Source organism: Mirounga angustirostris, unplaced genomic scaffold (genome assembly GCF_029215605.1).
Source record: "Mirounga angustirostris isolate CCGP_5_RB_7025 unplaced genomic scaffold, mMirAng1.0.hap1 SCAF_8, whole genome shotgun sequence".
Taxonomy (NCBI): Eukaryota; Metazoa; Chordata; class Mammalia; order Carnivora; family Phocidae; genus Mirounga; species Mirounga angustirostris.
Window position 1 is genome coordinate 666,406 of NW_026991716.1, and position 20,102 is coordinate 686,507.

Consider the following 20,102-nt stretch of genomic DNA (forward strand, 5'->3'; position numbering starts at 1 on the left):
CTTCTCGCTGAGCAGGGAGCCCGATGTGGGGCTCGATCCCAGGACCCTGGGATCATGACCTGAGCCGAAGGCAGATGCTTAACAACTGAGCCACCCAGGCACCCCCCATTCATTCTTTTTTAAGTTAATTAATTTTTATTATGTTCAATTAGTCAACATATAATACATCATTAATTTTTGATGTAGTGTTCAATGATTCATTAGTTGCGTATAACACCAGTGCTCATCACGTGCTCAACTCATGTGCCCTCCTTAATACCTATCACCCAACTACCCCATTCCCCCACCCCCTCCCTTCTGTAACTCTCAGTTTATTTCCTGGAGTCCAGAGGCTCTCATGGTTTGTCTCCATCTCTGATTTCTTCCCATTCAGTTTTCCCTCCCTTCCCCTGGGTCCTCCATGCTATTCCTTATGTTCCACATATGAGTGAAACCATATGATAATTGTCTTTAGTCCCATGTTATTTAACATCTATGTATTTGTGGTCTTTCCACATTTTTTTGTGATGACTTCAAGTTTCACAGTGTTGTGGTTGGAAAATGTGCATGGTATGACTTCAATCTTTTTGTATTTGTTGAAGCCTGATTTAGGACCTAATATTTCATCAAAATATTAAAAGTAGAAATAACATATAATCCAATAATTCCAGTACTGGATATTAGCTATGGAAATGAAAACACTAATTCCAAAAGATATATGTGCACCCCTATGTTTATTCCAGCATTATTTACAATAGCCAAGATACAGAAGCAACCCACGTGTCCATTGACAGACAAATGGATAAGGAAGATATGGTATATATATATATAATAGTTTATTACTTAGACATTAAAAAAGATGATAACTTGACCTTTGCAACAACATGGGTGGCCTAGAGAGTATTATGCCAAATGAATTAAGTCAGACTGAGAAAGACAAATACCATATGATTTCACTTATATATGAAATCTAAAAAAATAAAATAAACAAGAAGCAGATTCAAATCCATAAATACAGAGAACAAACTGATGGTTTCCAGAGGGGAGTGGGTGGGGAGATGGGAAAAATGGGTGAAGGGGAGTGGGACATACAGATTTCCAGTTGTAGAATGAGTAAGTCACAGGAATGAATGGTACAGCATAGGGAATATAGTCAATGAAATTGTAATAGTGTTGTACGGTGACAGATGGTGGCTAAAATTGTGGTAAGTACAGCATAATGTATAGAGATATTGACTCACTATGTTGTACAACTGAAAGTAATATAACATTGTGTTTAGTTTAAAAAAAATCTTGCAAAACCTATTTTTTCCACTTATCAGTTTGCAACATTGTAAATTAATGTTGTAGTATTTCAGTCATTGTGAAGCCAAATCCACCGAGACAGTGACAATAATAACAAATCTCCCCCATGTTGATAGCAGCATTGTCCACAATAGCCAAAATATGGAAAAAGCCCAAACATTCATCCACAGATAAATGGATAAAGAAGAGGTTATATATACAATGGAATATTACTCAGCCATTAAAAAAGTGAAATCTTAGGCCACCAGGGTGGCTCAGTTGGTTAGGCATCTGCTTTCGGCTCAGGTCATGGTCTCAAGGTCCTGGGATCAAGCCCTGCATCAGGCTCCCTGCTCAGTGGGGAGTCTGCTTCTCTCTCTCCCTCTGTCCCTCCCCCATGCTCATGCTCTCTCTAATAAGTAAATAAAATCTTTTTAAAAATGAAATATTACCATTTGCAACAACATGGATAGAACTAGAGGGTATGATGTTAAGCAAAATAAGTCAGTGAAAGACAAATACCATATGATTTCACTCATATGTGAAATTTAAGAAACAAAACAGATGAACATAGGGGAAGGGAAGGAAAAATAAAATAAGATGAAAATTGAGAGGGAAGCAAACTATAAGAGATGCTGAATTCTAGGAAACAAACTGAGGGTCGCTGGAGGGGAGGTGGTGGGGGATGGGGTAACTGGGTGATGGGCTTTAAGGAGGGCACATGATATAATGAACACTGGGTGTTATACACAACTGATGAATCACTAAATTGTACCTCTGAGGCTAATAAAAAAGAACAAATCTATCATTTCTCTATTGCAATATAAGTTTCATTAAAACTAAATTTTATCTGTGATGGTTCATTGTTATATTTTAAAGCATCTAGACAAGTGACTGACATATGTCAGCACTCAACAGTTATTTACTGATTGAATGAATGGATGAATAAATAAATAAATAAATAAATAAATAAATAAATAAATAAATAAATAACGTATATTAAATTTTCTTGACATAAGGATATAATGCTTAAGCCAAATGAGGAAATGCTTAATATAGTCAATGTTAGGTCAGGTAAAAAGTACACACTGTTCTAGGCTATTGTGGGAGAAATATTTGAAGACAAGAGCCCTTAAGTTCCTTAGAAGCATTGTGGAAGGTGATCACCACATCTTTCTCTGTGTAGAACTAGGAATATTCTGCTTTTCTATAGCAGGTTTCAAGAAACAATAGCCTGCGGAAAATATAAATAAAAGAAAATTCTATCTTGACACCATAAACAATTGTCTTAAATTTTCCCTGATGTCCAAGGAAGTTTTCTATTAAATTGTTGAGGTGGATGAGTTTTCTAGGATTCTTTTAGTCTGGAGTCCATTTCTCACAACAAAGAAAATGCCAAAATTTATCTTTCCATTTTATTGTAGCTAAGAAGTTAGAAAGTAGTATTCCCATGAGGGAATTTCTACAGTGTTTCTAGCTAAGAAATGTCCCCTGAGGTTCATTATCTGTACGAAGAAAATGTCCTGCAGCTTTATATAAAGAGAGAGAACCCTTCCTTAACAAATATGATTTTAGAGGAAAATTGGTTTCCATGTATAAACATATTTGTGATCCTTCAAATCAAATAAATGAATAATATTAAGGAACTAAGATATGATGAAGTGAAGCCACTGAATACAGAGAAAATATTCAATTCTTATCTCTAATTAATGCTTAATACTGTTGGAAAGAAGAGATCCATGTCAATTTTGCAAGAACAGGGAACATGATCATTGAATACCTGCAATGATTTAAGGTAGATGTTGTATTTGTGTGGGAGTGATCTATTTAGCTTCATTGATTTTATCTTTTTGCAACTCAATGTGTGTTGTCGCCTCTCTATGTAAAGTTGTATACTAAAAGAAATTTAGAAATAAATTGACACCTTTAATAATGCAGCATCATTATAACTTAAAACATTAAAACATGTCTCCTTTAATGAAAAATAATGTAGGGACACTGTTTGCATTAGTGGATTTTTCTATGAATTAAAATATATGTGTACTGGGGCGCCTGGGTGGCTCAGTTGGTTAAGCGACTGCCTTCGGCTCAGGTCATGATCCTGGAGTCCCGGGATCGAGTCCCGCATCGGGCTCCGTGCTCGGCGGGGAGTCTGCTTCTCCCTCTGACCCTCCCCCCTCTCATGCTCTCTCTCTCTCTCATTCTCTCTCTTAAATAAATAAATAAAATCTTAAAAAATAATAATAAAATATATGTGTACTGGCATAAAAAAGCTTAACATCATGAACACTGGATTCAAGCCACTTGATAAGAGTGATTTGGGAAATGAAAGAGAAGAAAATGTACTCCTTGTGAGGCTTCTGGCAGGGGTAAGCACACTGAATATTTGGATGCAACTGGAACAAGGATTAATAAGTTGATATGGACTCTTAATCACCACTGGGCACTACACTTCATAAAAATAACTACCCACATGTTAAGTATTTCACTTAATGAAACATAAACATACATAATTAATTAATTAATCTTCACAAAACACAGCTGGCTAGTAAGCAATGCAGAAAAGGTTTATGTGTTAACTATCAGCAGTCAACTGGATCCAGGTTCTCTGATGTCATATCCTCTTTTCTACTACAACAGAGTTGGAAACTTCTTACCACTTCTGATAGCAAGATATACATTTTACATCATAACCCAGGTCACACACGTACACATACACTCACAGGTGCAATGGAAACAAACGGCAAATCCATAAACAACCATACAGCTGTCAAGTTTGTGATAGATTACAACTCCTGATGTGACGAGCACTAGAACATACCATATCATTTTTAAGCACTGATGTCTTGAATGTCTCATATCACCAGGCTGTGCTATCAGTTACTGTTTGCACTGTTCCTCAAGTACTGAACATGTGGCAAGGAATCATTTCCTTTCAACTGCATGTTTCCTGTTATGACAAAAGGTTTATGCTGCAAAAGTCATTTTAGGATTTGAGGCATAGGCTCAAGGAACAGCACTATGTCTTTTTTCTATGCATTCAGACTGATCCAGCTGGAGCTCAGAAAGTCCTGAATTTACCTAAACCAAGTCATGAATTCAAGCAGAGTGGCCTGGGGCCAGCAGCTGGTGGATGAAAGAAATGAAGCCATGTGGTAAGTCAGCATGGCTGGTTCCTGGGAACCACTCCTGTTTTAAGCTATTCTCTGGTATAAGAGCAATGCTGACTTTCCCCTTCCCTAATAATTTTTCTATAAACATTTTTTCTATTGCATTTCTTAGACACAATATAGAGATTTGTTGGCCTTTCTTTTAGATGTGCTACAAAATAATAAAATTTGGAATTTAGACTCTGACTTTCTCATGAATATAAGTATTAGATCACTTCACTGGAGTGACACCACAGAGAAACTCCCTGCATAATTTATGGTACTTAACCGAATAAATTGACCATCAGGAAAATCCAATACTGAAATACAAGTCCTCACTTTGACTTGAATCCACCAACAAGAGGAATGACTGTCATGAATCTGGGCAATGCAAGTACTCCAAAGGTCTTCATCCTCTTGGGTTTCTCCGACCATCCCTGGTTAGAAATGCCACTCTTCATAATGGTGTTTGTGGCTTACATCTGCACACTAGTGGGAAACATCTCGATTATTGTGGTGTCCAGGGGAGACCCTCATCTTGACAGTCCTATGTACTTCTTCCTTTCCAACCTCTCTTTCCTGGACTTGTGTTTTACCACAACCACCATCCCTCAACTGCTGCTGAATCTCTGGGGACCAGATAAGTCCATCAGTTATGCAGGCTGTGTGGCCCAGTTCTACATGTTTCACTTCCTGGGGGCCACAGAATGCATCCTCTTGGCAGTCATGTCCTTGGATCGGTATGTGGCCATCTGCAAGCCCTTGAGGTACCAGGCTATCATGGATCGGCAACTCTGTGTCTCCCTAGTGGCTGTGGCATGGATAAGTGGTTTGTCTAACTCCTTACTTCAGTCATCCCTCACTGTCCAGCTGCCACTTTGTGGTAACAACAAGGTGGATGACTTCTTGTGTGAGATTCCAGTGATGATCAAGATGTCCTGTGTTGACACCACTTTCAATGTAACTATGCTCTCTCTTGTAGGGACGTTCTTTACCCTGGTTCCCTTGTCTCTTATCCTTCTCTCCTATGGGTTCATTGTAGCTACAGTGGTAAGAATTCAGTCATCAACAGGAAACAAGAAGGCCTTCAACACCTGTGGCTCTCATGTAATTGTGGTCTCTCTCTTCTATGGGCCGGTAATATGCATGTATGTGCAACCTTCTGGTACTAATTCCCAGGACAAGGACAAACTCATGGCCCTGCTATACAGTCTGCTGACTCCTATGCTTAACCCTTTTATCTATACTTTGAGGAACAAGGACATGAAAGGGGCAATAAGGAGGCTTCTCCTCCAACTGAACCATCAGGGAAGAGAATAAACACAGCTATTATTACTCCACACTCTCCATGTAAGACTCCGAAGAGCCCCTCCTCTAAATTACCTCTGGATTTAACCCTCTTCCAAAATTGTTAGTATCCTTCAGTCATTATCTGATCTATACATACATTTATTCACCACAGCGCTATGATTTATTGGCCCTCATTTTGCAATGTGAATCCTAATCCCCACTTGCCTTCAATTTGCATGAGAGTGAATCCCTGTCATTAAGTCCTCTAAGTCCATTGAGAAATTCTGCTGTAGGAATCTGAAAAGCAGACAATAAATGAATACTCACTGACTCATTCATCCTCAATCAAACAAATGAAACCCTATCATTTTATGTGTAATTTTATAAAAATAATGCAAGTAATATGGACTACAGTTTACCTTCTTGCTATTATAGATATGATATTATGAGTATGATTTGCTAATCAACTTGTTTATCGAAGTATAGTTGATATGCAATGTTGTATTAGTTTCAGGTGTACAACATAGTGATTCAACAATCATACACCTTATGAAATGCTCACCATTGTAAGCGTAGTCACCATCTATCAGCATACAACATTAGGACAGTATTATTGAAAATATTCTCTACCCTGTACTTTTCATTATTGTGACTTATTATTTTATAACTAGAACTTTGGACCTCTTAATCTCCTTCACCTAATTTGTCCACCTCCCTACACCCACCCCGCTGGCAACTAACAGTTTGTTCTCTGTATTTATGAGTCTATTTCTGTTTTTGTTGTTGTTGTTGTTTGTATGTTCACTAGTATTGTCTTTAAGATTCCACATATAAAGGAAATCATATGGTATTTGTCTTTTACTGCCTCCTTTACTTCACATAGCATAAACCATCTAAGTCCATCCATGTTGTTGTAAATGGAGAGATCTCATTCCTTTTTATGGCTGAGTAATGTCCCATTGTATATGCATACCACTTCTTCTTTATCCACTGATCTTTTGATAGACACTTGGGTTGCTTCCAAATCTTGGCTATTGTAAATAATGCTGGAATAAACATAGAGGTACTATGTCTTTTTGAATTAGTGTTTTTGTTTCTTTGGGTCAATACTCCTAAGTGGCATTACTGGGTTGTGTGGTATTTCTATGTTTTCTATTTTTAACTTGTAAAGGAATCTCCATACTGTTGTCCATAGTGCCTGCACCAATTACATTGCCAACAGTGCTAATCAACTGTTTTCATGAATTACCAGCAAGACAAGATGGAACAATATCTCATATCCTATAACTGACTCTCTTAACCACACATTCACTGTATGATCCTTTATAAATAATATAATTCAAATATAATATCTGACTCTGATTTTCCTACATGTCTCTGTGGGATTCCTTCCTTTTGAGGTATTTGACTGAAGTAACTATTTCTCGTTTCCAAAGGGAAATGTTGAGGATTCAAAACCTGAGAGGCTTCTGTGTATCCTCCTAGCATTGTCAGTCATGTAGCCTTCACTAGGGGAGACAATTTACCTAGCCTGAGAATATTAGGTGTATTTGGTAGGTACTCTAAGGATGAACTAGTTCAATCATTTAGCAATCAGAGCATTAGACGGTAAGAAGAAAGAAAATGGGAGAAAGTGGAGGATAACATGGGAGGGATGGAAAATAATTTGGCTATCACATTGTCAATTCTGAGATAGAAGTGATTAGGTAGGAAGGTTTATTTTTGTTTATTTTTTTAATATTTCTTTATTTTATTATTATTTTTTTAATTTTATTATGTTATGTTAGTCACCGTTCGATACATCATTAGTTTTTGATGTGGTGATCCACGATCCATTGTTTTTGTGTAACACCCAGTGCTCCATGCAGTACATGCCCTCCTAAATACCCATCACCGGGATAACCCATCCGCCCACCCCCGTCCCTTCTAAAACCCTCATTGTTTTTCAGAGTCCATAGTCTCTCATGGTTTGTCTCCCCCTCCGATTGCCCTCCTTCTTTTTCCCTTCCTTCTCCTAATGTCCTCCATGCTATTCCTTATGTTCCACAAGTAAGTGAGACCATATGATAATGGACTTTCTCTGCTTGACTTATTTCACTTAGAATAATCGCCTCCAGTCCCATCCATGTTGATGTAAAAGTTGGGTATTCATCCTTTTTGATAGCTGGTAATATTCCATTGTATATATGGACCACATCTTCTTTATCCATTCATCTGTTGAAGGGCATCTTGGCTCTTTCCACAGTTTGGCTATTGCGGACATTGGAGTGCATATGGCCCTTCTTTTCACTACATCTGTGTCTTTGTGGTAAATACCCAGGAGTGCAATTGCAATTTAAATTTTTGAGGAACCTCCACACTGTTTTCCAAAGTGGCTGTATCAACTTGTATTCCCACTAACAGTGTAAGAGGGTTCCCCTTTCTCCATAACCTCTCCAACATTTGTTGTTTCTTTCCCTGTCCATTTTTGCCATTCTAACTGGTGTAAGGTGGTATCTCAGTGTGGTTTTGATTTGAATTTCCCTGTTGGCTAATGATGATGAACATTTCATGTGTCTGTTAGCCATTTGTATGGAAGGTTTATGATGATGTGGGAGGGGGTATTCTTTTGATTTCATCAGGAATATTAATTCCTTATAAATCTGTCATTTTCTCATACTTATCTTCTCCCCACACTTATAAAAATCTCATCTTTAACTTATATTTGAGGTAAATATGCAATTATTTTTCTAACAACTAAGTACATTTATGTAAGGTGTTCATATCTCTGCCCATCCTGGTGCCATGGTGTGTTTCCACTCTTCACTTCCAAATAGCAAGAACAAAACCCACTGACTCATATTGTACAAGCCCCTAACACAGATATATATTGATTGCTATCAATAGTTAATCGTAATAAATTAGTTCAATCTTTCCAATAAAATTTTCTTTGTAGACTCGAATGGAAGGACACTACCATTCTGCTGTTGTTGGAGACAAGGAAATACACTCTTTTGGAGTTAGGCTGATTCTCTGTCATTGTCATGTATCTGTTCAAAACAAGATCTTCTGATTTCACTTGTGTGCTTCTTTCATAGTACTGACCACTTGAAACTACATTCTTGTGGATGACCACTTCTTTCTCCAAAACAAAGAAACAAACAAACAAAAACTATGAGGTCTTTTTATCTCACTTGGTACCTGAGGAATCGGCATAATAGGAGCCAAGGAATAAGCCCTGAATAAATAGATTTTAAATGAGTGAGTGAATGAAAAGTCTTACTTACATCTTCATTACTCATGGTTAAAACATATATCATGGGTTCATGTAAAAATGTGTCATGTACTAAACAATGAGTTTAACAAATGTGGTTAGTGGCTGATGCTTGAGGCAATGTTTCTCAAACTATCTTCTGGCACTGTTCCAGTAGATCTTAACAGCAGTTTAAAAAAGTAATCCACATTTAAACAAATTTGGGGAAAGCCATATATTATGCTTGGAGTTTTGGAGTTTGAGAAGGAAAGTTAACATATTCAATGTTTGATAACTCCAAAGTACACTGTTAACCATGTTTACCACTTCTCAAACACTTTTCTTCTGATTTTATTGGCTTCTTTTTGAGAGGAAATAACATAGCACAATTTGGGAATTAACTCACTGGAAAACTCTGAATCCCAGGAGAGCTGAAGAAGGCAGAAAATCTCACTGCTGGGCTGTATGAATAAACAGCCTTTTATAAAATGTTTGTGGAGTTTTGAAACAAAGCTGCTCATTATATTCCCATTATACCTTCTCAAGTATCTGATAGCTTGTACTATTTATTCCTTTAGGATATAATGTTTGTAGTCAATTACTGCATTTGCAACTTCAAATCAATATGCACTAGGCTAATTGTTTCTTCTTAATTATGGCATAAGTATATTAGCAGCTACCACATAGGACATGATAATTTAGTCATTTGCACTGTAGTTTAAACATTAAAATAAAGAATATATTTCCTTTTTTACTGAATATATTCCACCTAAAAATGGAACTCTTTAATACATAGCCATCATAATCAATAAACAGATGGTGCCTATTTTTAGATAAAATCTACAAAAATATTAATATCCATACCTATATAAATTGTTTTCAGCAAACATATTGAAAGATATTTCTATGATGGATGTATAAATGTATCTCCATGTAACATGTGCAGGCACATTTGATGTGATTAACCTGCTGGAGGGCAGCTGCTCAACCTTGATACACATCACAATCTTATCAAGAATGAAATTCGACGATTCTCTTACACTATACACAAAGATAACACAATGGATGAAAGACCTCAATGTGAGACAGGAATCCATCAAAATCCTAGAGGAGAACATAGGCAGTAACCTCTTTGACATTGGTCACAGCAACTTCTTTCTTTTTTTTTTTTTAAGATTTTATTTATTTATTTTAGAGACAGAGCACAAGAGGGGGGAGCAGGAGTGGGAGAAGCAGACTCCCTGTTGAGCAGGGGCCCGATGCGGGACTCGATCCTGGGACTCCAGGATCATGACCTGAGCCGAAGGCAGTTGCTTAACCAACTGAGCCACCCAGGCGCCCCCACAGCAACTTCTTTCAAGACACGTCTCCAAAGGCAAGGGAAACAAAAGCAAAAATGAACTTTTGGGACTTCATCAAGATAAAAAGCTTCTGCACAGCAAAGGAAACAGTCAACAAAACAAAGAGGCAACCCACAGAATGGGAGAAGATATTTGCAAATGACACTACAGATAAAGGGCTGATATCCAAGATCTATAAAGAACTTCTCAAACTCAACATTCAAAAAACAAATAACCCAGCCAAAAAATGGGCAGAAGACATGAACAGACAGTTCTCCAAAGAAGACATACAAATGGCTAACAGACACATGAAAAAATGTTCATCATCATTAGCCATCAGGGAAATTCAAATCAAAACCACATTGAGATACCACCTTACTCTAGTTAGAATGGCAAGAATTGACAAGACAAGAAACAACAAATGTTGGAGAGGTTGTGGAGAAAGGGGCACCCTCTTACACTGTTAGTGGGAATGCAAGTTGGTACAGCCACTTTGGAAAACAGTGTGGAGGTTCCTCAGAAAATTAAAAATAGAGCTACCTTATGACCCAGCAATTGCACTTCTGGGTATTTACCCCAAAGATACAGAGTAGTGTAAATAAGGGCCACATGCACCTTAATATTCATAGCAGCAATGTCCACAGTAGCCAAACTGTGAAAAGAGCTGAGCTGCCCTTCAACAGATGAGTACATAAAGAAGATGTGGTCCATATATGCAATGGAATATTACTCAGCCATCAGAAAGGATAAATACCCAACGTTTGCATCAACATGGACGAAACTGGAGGAGATTATGCTAAGTGAAATAAATCAAGTAGAGAAAGTCAATTATCATATGGTTTCACTTATTTGTGGAACATAAGGAATAGCATGGAGGACATTAGGAGAAGGAAGGGAAAAATGAAGGGGGGTAAATTGGAGGGGGAGATGAACCATGAGAGACTATGGACTCTGGGAAACAAACTGAGGGTTTTAGAGAGGAGGAGTGTGAGGGGATAGGTTAGCCCAGTGATGGGTATTAAAGAGGGCATGTAATGCATGGAGCAGTGGGTGTTATATGAAAACAATGAATCATGGATCACTACATCAAAAACTAATGATGTACTGTATGTTGACTAACATAAAAAAAAGACCCATCTAGGGGCGCCTGGGTGGCTCAGTTGGTTAAGCAACTGCCTTCGGCTCAGGTCATGATCCTGGAGTCCCTGGATCAAGTCCCGCATCGGGCTCCCTGCTCAGTGAGGAGCCTGCTTCTCCCTCTAACCCTCCCCCCTCTCATGTACTCTCTCTCTCTCTCATTCTCGCTCTCTCAAATAAATAAATAAATCTTAAAAAAAAAATAAAAGACCCATCTATATGATTATATGATGCCAGAAGAGACTCATTTTAGACCTAAAGACATCTACACGTTGAAAGTGAGGGGGTTGAGAACAATTAATCATGAAAATGGAAGTTAAAAGAAAGTTGGAGAAGCAATACTTATATCAGACGAACTAGATTTTAAACTGAAGAGTGTACAAGAGATGAAGAAGGACACCATGTCATAATAAAAGGAACTCTTCAGCAAGAGGATCTAACAATTGTAAATATTTATGTCCCTAACTTGGGAGCATTCAAATATATAAAACAATAACATACATAAAGTACCCCATTGGTTTTTTTTTTTTATTATGTTATGTTAATCACCAAACATTACATCATTAGTTTTTGATGTAGTATTCCATGATTCATTGTTTGTGTTTAACACCCAGTGCTCCATTCAGTACATGCCATCTTTAATACCCATCACCAGGCTAACCATAATTCCCTCACCCCCCTCCCCTCTAGAACCCTCTATTTATTTCTCAGAGTCCATAGTCTCTCATGGTTCATCTCCCCCTCCAATTTCCCCTTCATTTTTCCCTTCCTGCTATCTTATTCCTTTTTTTTTGTTAACATATAACGTATTATTTGTTTCAGAAGTACAGGTCTGTGATTCAACAGTCCCACACAATTCACAGTGCTCACCATACCACATACTCTCCCCAATGTCTATTGCCCAGGCACTCCATCCCTCTTACCCCCAACCACTCCAGCAACCCTCAGTTTGTTTCCTGAGATTAAGAATTCCTCATACCAGTGAGGTCATATGATACATGTCTTTCTCTGATTGACTTACTGCGCTCAGCATAACACCCTCCAGTTCCATCCACATCGTTGCAAATGGCAAGATCTCATTCCTTTGATGGCTGCATAATATTCCATTGTATAGATATACCACATCTTCTTTATCCATTCATCTGTCGATGGACATCTTGGCTCTTTCCACAGTTTGGCTATTGTGGACATTGCTGCTATAAACATCGGGGTGCGAGTACCCCTTCAGATCCCTACATTCGTATCTTTGGGATAAATACCCAGTAGTGCAATTGCTGGATTGTATGGTAGCTTTATTTTCAACTTTTTGAGGAACCTCCATACTGTTTTCCAGAATGGCTACACCAGCTTGCATTCTCACCAACAATGAGGAGGGTTTCCCTTTCTCTGCATCCCCGCCAACATCTGTTGTTTCCTGACTTGCTAATTTTAGCCATTCTGACTGGTGTGAGGTGATATCTCATTGAGGTTTTGATTTGGATTTCCCTGATGCCGAGTGATGTTGAGCAATTTTTCATGTGTCTCTTGGTCATTTGGATGTCTTCTTTGGAAAAATGTCTGTTCATGACTTCCGCCCATTTGTTGATTGGATCATTTGTTCTTTGGGTGTTGAGTTTGATAAGGTCTTTATAGATTTTGGATCTGTAAAGCCCTTTATCTGATATGTCATTTGCAAATATCTTCTCCCATTCTGTCCATTGTCTTTTGGTTTTGTTGACTGTTTCTTTTGCTATGCAAAAGCTTTTTATCTTCATGAAGTCGCAATAGTTCATTTTTGCCCTTCTTCCCTTGCCTTTGGTGATGTTTCTAGGAAGAAGTTGCTGCAGCTGAGGTCGAAGAGGTTGCTGCCTGTGTTCTCCTTTAGGATTTTGATGGGCTCTTGTCTCACATTGAGGTCTTTCAACCATTTGGAGTCTATTTTTGTGTGTGGTGTAAGGAAATGGTCCAGTTTCATTCTTCTGCATGTGGCTGTCCAATTTTCCCAACACCATTTGTTGAAGAGACTGTCTTTTTTCCATTGGACATTCTTTCCTGCCTTGTCAAAGATTAGTTGACCGTAGAGTTGAGGGTCCATTTCTGGGCTCTCTGTTCTGTTCCACTGATCTATGTGTCTGTTTTTGTGTCAGTACCATACTGTCTTGATGATGACAGCTTTGTAATAGAGCTTGAAGTCTGGAATTGTGATGCCACCAGCTTTGCTTTTCTTTTTCAACATTCCTTTAGCTATTTGGGTCTTTTCTAGTTCCATACAAATTTTAGGATTATGTGTTCCATTTCTTTGAAAAAAGTGGATGGTATTTTGATAGGGTTGCATTGAATGTGTAGATTGCTCTAGGTAGCATTGACATCTTCACAATATTTGTTCTTCCAATCCATGAGCATGGAACATTTTTCCATTTCTTTGTGTTGTCCTCAATTTCTTTCGTGAGTATTTTATAGTTTTCTGAGTACAGAGCCTTTGCCTCTTTGGTTAGATTTATTCCTAGGTATCTTATGGTTTGGGGTGCAATTGTAAATGGGATTGACTCCTTAATTTCTCTTTCTTCTGTCTTGTTGTTGGTGTATAGGAATGCCACTGATTTCTGTGCATTGATTTTATATCCTGCCACTTGACTGAATTCCTGTATGAGTTCTAGCAGTTTTGGGGTGGAGTCTTTTGGGTTTTCCACATAAGTATCATATCATCTGCAAAGACTTTATTTTATTTTATTTTTTATTTCTTTTTGTTGTCTGATTGCTGTGGCTAGGACTTCTAATACTATGTTGAATAGCAGTGGTGATAGTGGACATCCCTGCCATTTCCTGACCTTAGGGGGAAAGCTCTCAGTTTTTCCCCATTGAGAATGATATTCTCTGTGGGTTTTTCATAGATGGCTTTTATGAGGGGAGAAGGAAAGATGGCGGAGGAGTAGGGGACCCTATTTCAACTAGTCCCCAGAACTGAGCTGGATATCTACCAGACCACTCGAAGCACCTAGGAAACCAGCCTGAGATGTAAGAAGATCTGGATCTCTACAAACAGAATATCGCAGGTGGTTAGTTTTGAGGTAGGAAGCAGGGAATCCTATTTCCGTGGGCTGATATCAGAGGATAAATGGCAGCGGGAGGGTGCCTGGACATGGGGATCCTACACCGCCGGTGAGCGACAGCCTTGCATGCTGGGGACGGGGCACAGACTCACAGACTAGTAGCGGTGGGGAAAGGACTTTAGGGCAGCCCCTGGGGCAGAAACCTGGAGCCGGCAGGGTCGCGCGTGCAAACTGGGAGCAGCTGGCAGTTTTAGAAGTGCAGAGGGCTGGTCGTTTTAGAAGCACAAAGGGCAGAGACGTATTCCATCCTGGAGGCAAGTCTGGGAACACTGTGGAGGGGCACACATCCCAGGACGCTGCAGTTTATAGCAGCAGGGACAGAAATGGAGATGGTGTGGCCTGGAGAGCTCAGTGAAGAACAGACTGTGGTCTCTGCTCTGAGGCAGAGGGTTGGAACGGTCTCTTCTGCTCTGACTCAGGAAGAGACATAGAAAGCAACCAGGGAAAGCCGCCAGAGAACAAGAACCCCCAAAACTGATTACCGCTGAGCCCATCCCCCACCACGGGGTGGCAGGGCAACTCCGCCCAAACAGGGTTGCCTGAGTAACAGCATGGCAGACACCTCCCCCAGAACAGGCTGTGAAAACAAGAGGCCAGCTACCCTAAGGTCCCAAGAAAACAGGTGCATCTTGCTTGGGTTCTGGTCAATAATTTGGACTCTATACATACAGAATGACTAGGAGAAGGAACCCCCAAAATAGAAAAGAATCAGTGATCATGACTTATGCTGCAGATTTACAAATGGACGCAGATATAACCAAGATGTCGGAGATGGAATTCAGGCTAGCAATTGTGAAGACAATGGCTAGAATGGAGAAATCAATTAATGGCAACATAGAGTCTCTAAGGGCAGAAATGAAAGCTGAATTGGCAGAACTTAAAAATGCTATCAGTGAGATCCAATCCAATCTAAATAATCTAACAGCTAGGGTAACTGAGGCAGAAGAATGAATAAGCAACCTGGAAGACAATATAATATATAAAAAGGGAAAAGAGAAGGCCAGGGAAAAACAACTCAGGATCCATAAAAATAGAATCAGAGAAATAAGTGACACCATGAACTGTCCCAATGTCAGAATAATTGGAATCCCGGAGGGAGTGGAGAGAGAGAAAGAGGACTAGAAGACGTATTTGAGCAAATCGTACCTGAGAACTTCCCTAATCTGGGGAATGAAACAAACATTTGCATCCTAGAGGCAGAGAGGACCCCTCCTAAGATCAAGGAAAATAGGCCAACACCCCGGCATGTAAAACTTGCAAATCTTAGGACCAAGGAAACCACCTTAAGGGCAGTTAGGGGAAAGAGATTCCTTACGTACAGAGGGAGGAACATCAGCATAACGTCAGACATATCCACAGAGACCTGGCAAGCCAGAAAGGCCTGGCAAGACATATTCAGGGTACTAAATGAAAAGAACCTGCAGCCAAGAATCCTTTATCTGGCAAGGCTGTTATTTAGAATGGATGGAGAGATGAAGAGCTTCCACAACCGGCAGAAACTGAAAGAATATGTGACCACTAAGACGGCCCTGCAAGAAACACTAAGGGGGGTTCTAAAAAAGAGAAAGACCCCCAAGAGTCATATACAACAGAAATTTACAGGGACAATCTATAAAAACAATGTCTTCACAGGCAACATGATGACAATTAATTCATATCTTTCAATGATCACTCTCAACGTGAATGGCCTAAATGCTCCCATAAAACAGCACAGGGTTGCAGATTGGATAAAAAAACAAGACCCATCCATATGCTGTCTACAAGAGACACATTTTGAACCTAAAAATACATCCAGACTGAAAGTCAAGGGATAGATATTCATCTTCCATGCCAGGGGACCTCAAAAGAAAGCTGGGGTAGCAATTCGTATATCAGACAAATTAGATTTTAAACTAAAGTCTGTAATAAGAGACACAGAAGGACACTATATCATTCTTAAAGGGTCTATCTAACAAAAAGATCTAACAACTGTAAATATCTATGCCCCCAACATGGGAGCCGCCATCTACATAAGCCAACTGTTAACCAAAATAAAGAGTCATATTGATAACAGTACGTTAATTGTAGGAGACCTCAATAGTCCACTCTCAGCAATGGACAGATCATCTAAGCAGAAAATCAACAAGGAAACAAGAGCTTTGAATGATACACTGGACTAGATGGACCTCATAGATATATATAGAACATTCCACCCTAAAACAACAGAATACTCATTTTTCTTGAGCACACATGGAACTTTCTGCAGAATAGACCACATACGGGGTCACAAATCAGGTCACAACTGATACCAAAAGACTGAGATTATTCCCTGCATATTCTCAGACCACAATGCTCTAAAACTGGAACTCAATCACAAGAAAAAATTCGGCAGAAATTCAAACACTTGGAAGCTAAAGACCACTCTGCTCAAGAATGTTTGGGTCAACCAGGGAATCAAAGAACTTAAACAATTCATGGAAATCAATGAGAACGAAAACACATCGGTCCAAAACCTATGGGATATGGCAAAGGCGGTCCTAAGGGGGAAATACATAGCCATCCAAGCCTCACTCAAAAAAATAGAAAAACCCCGAATTCACCAACTAACTCTACATCTTAAAAAACTAGAGAAAAAACAATAAACGATGCCTAAGCCACGCATTAGAAGAGAAATAATTAAAATTAGAGCAGAAATCAATGAAATAGAAACCAGAAACACAGTAGATCAGATCAACGAAACTAGAAGTTGGTTCTTTGAAAGAATTAATAAGATCAATAAACCACTGGCCAGACTTATCCAAAAGAAAAGAGAAAGGACCCAAATTAATAAAATTATGAATGAAAGGGGAGAGATCACAACTAACACCAAGGAAATAGAAACAATTATTAGAAATTATTATCAACAACTCTATGCCAATAAACTGAGCAATCTGGATGATATGGAGGCCTTCCTGGAAACCTATAAGCTGCCAAGACTGAAACAGGAAGAAATTGACAACCTGAATAGGCTAATAGCCAGTAATGAGATTGAAGCAGTGATCAAAAACCTCCCCAAAAACAAGAGTCCAGGGCCTGGTGGATTCCCTGGGGAATTCTACCAAACATTCAAAGAAGAAATAATACCTGTTCTCCTGAAGCTGTTTCAAAAAATAGAAACAGAAGGAAAACTTCCAAACTCATTCTATGAGGCCAGCATTACTCAATCCCCAAACCAGGCAAAGACCCCATCAAAAAGGAGAATTTCAGACTGATATCCCTGATGAATATGGATTCCAAAATCCTCAACAAAATCCTAGCTAATAGGATCCAACAATACATTAAAAGGATCATCCACCATGACCAAGTGGGATTTATCCCCAGGATGCAAGGGTGGTTCAACATTCGCCAATCAATCAATGTGATAGAACACATTAATAAGAGGAGGGAGAAGAACCATATGGTCCTCTCAACTGATGCAGAAAGAGCAATTGACAAAATACAACATCCTTTCCTGATTAAAACTCTCCAGAGTATAGGCATAGAGGGAACATTCCTCAAGTTCATAAAATCCATCTGTGAAAAACCCACATCGAATATCATCCTCAATGGGGAAAAGCTGAGAGCCTTTCCCTTAAGATCAGGAACACGTCAAGGGTGCCCATTCTTGCCACTATTGTTCAACATAGTACTAGAAGTCCTAGCAACATCAATCAGACAACAAAAAGAAATAAAATGTATTCAAATTGGCAAAGAAGAAGTCAAACTCTCTTTTCACAGACGATATGATACTTTACGTGGAAAACCCAAAAGACTCCATCCCCAAATTACTAGAACCCATACAGCAATTCAGTAATGTGGCAGGATACAAAATCAATGCACAGAAATCAGTTGCTTTCTTATACACTAACAACGCACCTATAGAAAGAGAAATTAAAGAATTGATTCCATTTACAATAGCACCAAAAACCATAAGATACCTCGGAATAAACCTAACCAAGGAAGTAAAGGATCGGAACTACAGAACACTCATGAAAGAAATGGAAGAAGACATAGAAAGATGGAAAAATATTCCATGCTCATGGATTGGAAGAATAAACATTGTTAGAATGTCTATGCTACCCAGAGCAATCTATACCTTCAATGCCATCCCGATCAAAATTCCAATGACATTTTTCAAAGGGCTGGAACAAACAATCCTAAAATTTGTATTGAATCAGAAAAGACCCCAAATTGCCAAGGAAATGTTGAAAAAGAAAAACAAAGCTGGGGGCATCACGTTGCCTGATTTCAAGCGATATTACAAAGCTGTGATCACCAAGACAGCATGGTACTGGCACAAAAACAGACATATAGGCCAATGGAACAGAATAGAGAACCCAGATATGGACCCTCAACTCTATGGTCAAATAATCTTTGACAAAGCAGGAAAAAATATGTAATGGAAAAAAAGACAGTCTCTTCAATAAATGGTGCTGGGAAAATTGGACAGCCACATGCAGAAGAATGAAAATCGACACAAATGTAGTGAAAAGAAAGGCCACATACACCCCAATGTTCACAGCAGCAATGTCCTCAATAGCCAAACTGTGGAAAGAGCCGAGATGCCCTTCAGTAGATGAATGGATAAAGAAGATGTGGTCCATATATACAATGGAATATTACTCAACCCTCAGAGAGGATGAATACCCAACTTTTACATCAACATGGATGGGACTGGAGGAGATTATGCTAAGTGAAATAAGTCAAGCAGAGAAAGTCAATTATCATATGGTTTCACTTATTTGTGGAAAGAATAGCTTGGAGGACATTAGGAGAAGGAAGGGAAAAGTGAGGGGTGGGGGAATTGGGGGGAGAGCTGAACCATGAGAGAATATGGACTCTGAGAAACAAACAGGGTTTTAGAGGGAAGGGGGTGAGGGGATTGGTTAGCCTGGTGATGGGTATTAAGGAGGGCACGTACTGCATGGAGCAATGGGTGTTATACAAAAACAATGGATCGTGGATCACAACATCAAAAACTAATGATGTATTGTATGGGGACTAACATAACATAATAAAATTAAAAAAATATATATCTATGATTAAAAAAAAGATGGCTTTATGATATTGAGGTATGTCCCCTCTATCCCTATACTCAAGAGTTTTGATCAAGAAAGGATTCTGTACTTTGTCAAATGCTTTTTCTGCATCTATTGAGAAGATCATATGGTTCTTGTTCTTTCTTTTATTAATGTATTGTATCACATTGATTGATTTGCAGATATTGAACCAACCTTGCAGCCCAGGGATAAATCCCACTTGGTCGTGGTGAATAATCCTTTTAATGTACTGTTGGATCTTTTGGCTAGTATTTTGGTGAGAATTTTTGCATCTGTGTTCATCAAGGATTTTGGTCTATAATTCTCCTTTTTGATGGGGTCTTTGTCTGGTTTGGTGATCAAGGTAATGTTGGCCTCATAAAACGAGTTTGGAAGTTTTCCTTCCATTTCTATTTTTTGGAACAGTTTCAGAAGAATAGGTATTAATTCTTCTTGAAATGTTTGGTAGAATTCCCCTGGGAAGCCATCTGGCCCTGGGCTTTTGTTTGTTGGGAGATTTTTGATGACTGCTTCAATTTCCTTAGTGGTTATAGGTCTGTTCAGGT

At 38.9% G+C, this 20,102-nt stretch overlaps 1 protein-coding gene across 1 annotated transcript; it reads left to right on the plus strand.

The window, feature by feature from the left end:
- The first annotated feature begins 4,787 nt into the window (after positions 1 to 4,787).
- LOC123837089 (olfactory receptor 2B11-like) lies at positions 4,788 to 5,732 on the plus strand. The gene has a single exon (XM_045866060.1). It carries the CDS (start codon positions 4,788 to 4,790, stop codon positions 5,730 to 5,732), a length of 945 nt encoding a protein of 314 aa, XP_045722016.1.
- Positions 5,733 to 20,102: the final 14,370 nt, after the last annotated feature.

Coding starts and splice junctions, on each gene's coding strand:
- LOC123837089 (XM_045866060.1), top strand. CDS start 4,788: ATGAATCTGGGCAATGCAAGTACTCCAAAGGTCTTCATCCTCTTGGGT.